Source organism: Monoraphidium neglectum (genome assembly GCF_000611645.1).
Source record: "Monoraphidium neglectum strain SAG 48.87 unplaced genomic scaffold scaffold01447, whole genome shotgun sequence".
Taxonomy (NCBI): Eukaryota; Viridiplantae; Chlorophyta; class Chlorophyceae; order Sphaeropleales; family Selenastraceae; genus Monoraphidium; species Monoraphidium neglectum.
Window position 1 is genome coordinate 9,211 of NW_014012181.1, and position 3,019 is coordinate 12,229.

The 3,019-nt window shown below is 66.6% G+C and overlaps 1 protein-coding gene across 1 annotated transcript in view; it reads left to right on the top strand.

The window, feature by feature from the left end:
* Positions 1-318: 318 nt before the first annotated feature.
* Positions 319-3,019, top strand: part of MNEG_7912 (3-hydroxy-isobutyryl CoA hydrolase) — a gene marked incomplete at both ends in the record, with an annotated part of 4,204 nt that continues 1,503 nt past the window's right edge. The window contains 7 exons of the mRNA XM_014043617.1: positions 319-348; positions 454-500; positions 636-756; positions 1,220-1,431; positions 1,752-1,876; positions 2,102-2,429; positions 2,831-2,950. Coding sequence (XP_013899071.1) covers positions 319-348; positions 454-500; positions 636-756; positions 1,220-1,431; positions 1,752-1,876; positions 2,102-2,429; positions 2,831-2,950 — 983 coding nt within the window. The remainder of the gene's footprint in view (positions 349-453; positions 501-635; positions 757-1,219; positions 1,432-1,751; positions 1,877-2,101; positions 2,430-2,830; positions 2,951-3,019) is intronic.

The window sequence follows — 3,019 nt, forward strand, 5'->3', positions numbered from 1 at the left end:
ACTGTCCGACAATGCATGGCGGTAGCCACGGGCAACCTGTGCAGGGCAGCCGCATATAGCACTGAGATAAGATTTTTGTGTTGATGCACTGGGCAGGTGACCCATTGTCAGGCATGATGACACGTACGGCATGCCACGTACCTATTAAAGCAACTTGCTGTCAAGGAAGAACCTGGGTACCTGGGTAATGTTTGCAAGCACGCTGAGATCAATGCCGCTGACTCACCCCGAGGACGCATGTCAATAGCCACGGGAAGCCTTGCGCGCGCACTTCATCGCACAAACCTCTCGCACGCTCTCCTGCGCGCTGCCAGCACCATGGCGGCCGCTGCGCCGAGCAGCGAAGAGGTGAGCGCCGCCACCGCGACGACGACCGCCCAGCCGGCCTCGCTGGCGCAACCGCCGTGCGCTGCAGGCTCGACCCCTCGCCCTCACCCTTGCGCCACGACGCAGGTGTTGGCCACGGTATCAGACGGCATCGGCGAAATCACCCTCAACAGGTGGCGTGTGCGTGGCTGCCCATCGGCCAGATGCCGCCAATCCACTGCCAGCTGCGCCAGCGCCCCTGCCAAGTGTGGCTGGCGGCCTCGCTTCTCCTCATCCTTCTCACCCCGCCGCGTCGCGCGGCGCCGCAGGCCTGCGGCGTTGAACGCCCTGAACATCAACATGATACGCCGCCTGCTGCGTGTGTACGCGGAGTGGGGGCGCCCCGGCAGCGGTGTCAACTGCATCGTCGTGCGAGGCGCAGGAGGGAAGGTGCGCGGCACGTGCGCGCGTGCCTGGCGCCCGCCTGGCCATTGCATGAGTAGATCATTTCCGGACTGACAGGTGCAATTTCAATCCAAACCAGGACGAACGCACAGCCGAGTAACGACCTCCGCGGGGAGGGGCCCATTCACAAAACGGCCGCGTCCGTCCCAGAGCGGTGCCCACAGCACGCAGCGCCACCGCCAGCTGGGGCCAGCCCAAAACTTGCTGTCTTGCTACATCCCCCACCGTCCCAAGCACACACACACACACTCACACGCACTCACACACGCACACACACTCACACACACACACTCACACACCCACACTCTCACACGCACGCACGCACGCAGCACGCATGCACGCACGCACGCACGCACACACACACACACACACACACACACACACACACACACACACATACACGCGCACGCGCACACCAAAGCATCACCCCCTGCGCCGCCGCCCCCAGGCCTTTTGCGCCGGCGGCGACGTCAAATCCAACGTGCTCGCCGCGCGCTCCGGCGACACCGCCTCCGCCCTTGAGTTCTTCCGGGAGGAATACACCATGAACGCTGCCATCGGGCGCCTGGCGCCGCCCCATGTCGCGCTCATCGACGGGATCGTCATGGGCGGCGGCTGCGGGGCGTCGATGCACGGCGCGTTCCGCGTCGCAACGGAGAGGTGCGCTGTAGGGGCGGTCCGGGTTGGGGGGCCGCAGGGGGCGGGGGCGCCGCTTTGTTCATCCTGCTGCATGCGTATAGGGTATAGCCAATGGGGTCACTGCCGTTGGAGCCCGCGAGTTCCACAGCTCTGAACCAACATTGGTCGCGGGAGCGCTTTGCAGCATGAACATGGGGGCTGTCTCCTGGACTGAGCCGTCCCAGCAACGCGAGGAACCGCCCCGTAGCATCCTTTTGAGGATGAACAGGCGCGCACACAGCTCACGCCCTCATCCCGCCCCACCTTCTGCCGCCTCGCGTGCCGCCCTGACCACCCCACAGGACGCTCTTCGCAATGCCTGAAACCGCCATTGGGCTGTTTCCCGACGTGGGCATGATGCAGCTGCTGGCGGCCCTTCCTGGGGAGGCCGGCCCCTGGCTGGCGCTCACGGGGGCGCGGCTCAGAGGTGGGCCGGCCGGCAGACGATGCAAATACACAACACATAGCGCGCCACCTTGCAGCATCTCCCCCTCCCTCTGGCCGTCGGGGACGTCCCTCTCTCTTGGCCCCAGCGCCGCCCTGGTTTCCTGCCCATTTGTGGCGCGTTGTGATACCCCTTTTGCAGTTCCTTCCCGCTGCCCGCTCTTTGAATGTCTCTGCACTCTCGACTGCGCACCGCAATCTTCACCAGGCCACGAGCTCAAGGAGTTTGGCCTCGCGACCCACTACCTCCCGTCCGCCCAACTTCCGGATCTCATCTCGCGCCTCCGCGCGCTCGGTCCCCGCGCCGCCGACCCCTCCGCCGTCTGCGCCGCGCTCGCCGCCGCCGAGGCGGCCGCGGGCCCCTCGCCGCCGCCGTCGCGCGCCGCGGCGCGGCGGCCGCTGGTGGATTCGCTGTTCGCGTGCGGCAACGGCAGCGTGGGGGGCGGCGTCGAACGAGTGTCGGAGGCCGTGCAGGGGGCGCAGCTGGAGGGAGACGACGAGGCGTGGCGGCGCGAGACGCAGCAGCAGCTGGAGCGGTGCGCGAGAGAGAGACGCTCGGGGGGGCCGGTCGCGCGGCAAGCCAGGCGCACAAGCAGCGGGGCCGCTGAAGTGCATTCAAATCAATGCCAACCACGTGATATGCAGTCCCAAAACCACACCCAAAGCAATGCAGCAGCAAGCCTGCCTGCGTGCTCACTGACAACGCCCCTCTCGACCACTGCATGTGGAAGCTGTGCCAGGCCTCCCCACCCACCTCCCCTATGCATCTGCTTGGTGCCATCAAAACTCCTCACAGCTTACTCCAACCACCTCAACCGCCCTCAACCGCCAAAACCACCAACCCCGTCGCGGCGCCCCACCCCGCGCGCCTGAACAGGGCGTCGCCCATATCTTTGGCGGTTACATGGGAGTACATGCGCCGCGCCCGCCGCACCAGGATGGGCCTCGCGGACTGCCTCGAGGCGGACTGGGCGCTGGTGGGGCACTTTGTGGAAGGGGAGGCGGACTATTGGGAGGGCGTGCGGGCGCGGCTGATCGACAAGGACGAGGCGCCGAGGTGGAGGTTCGGCCGCGTCGAGGATGTCGGGGAGGGGCTGGTCGACTGGCTGACGCGGCTGCCGCCGGG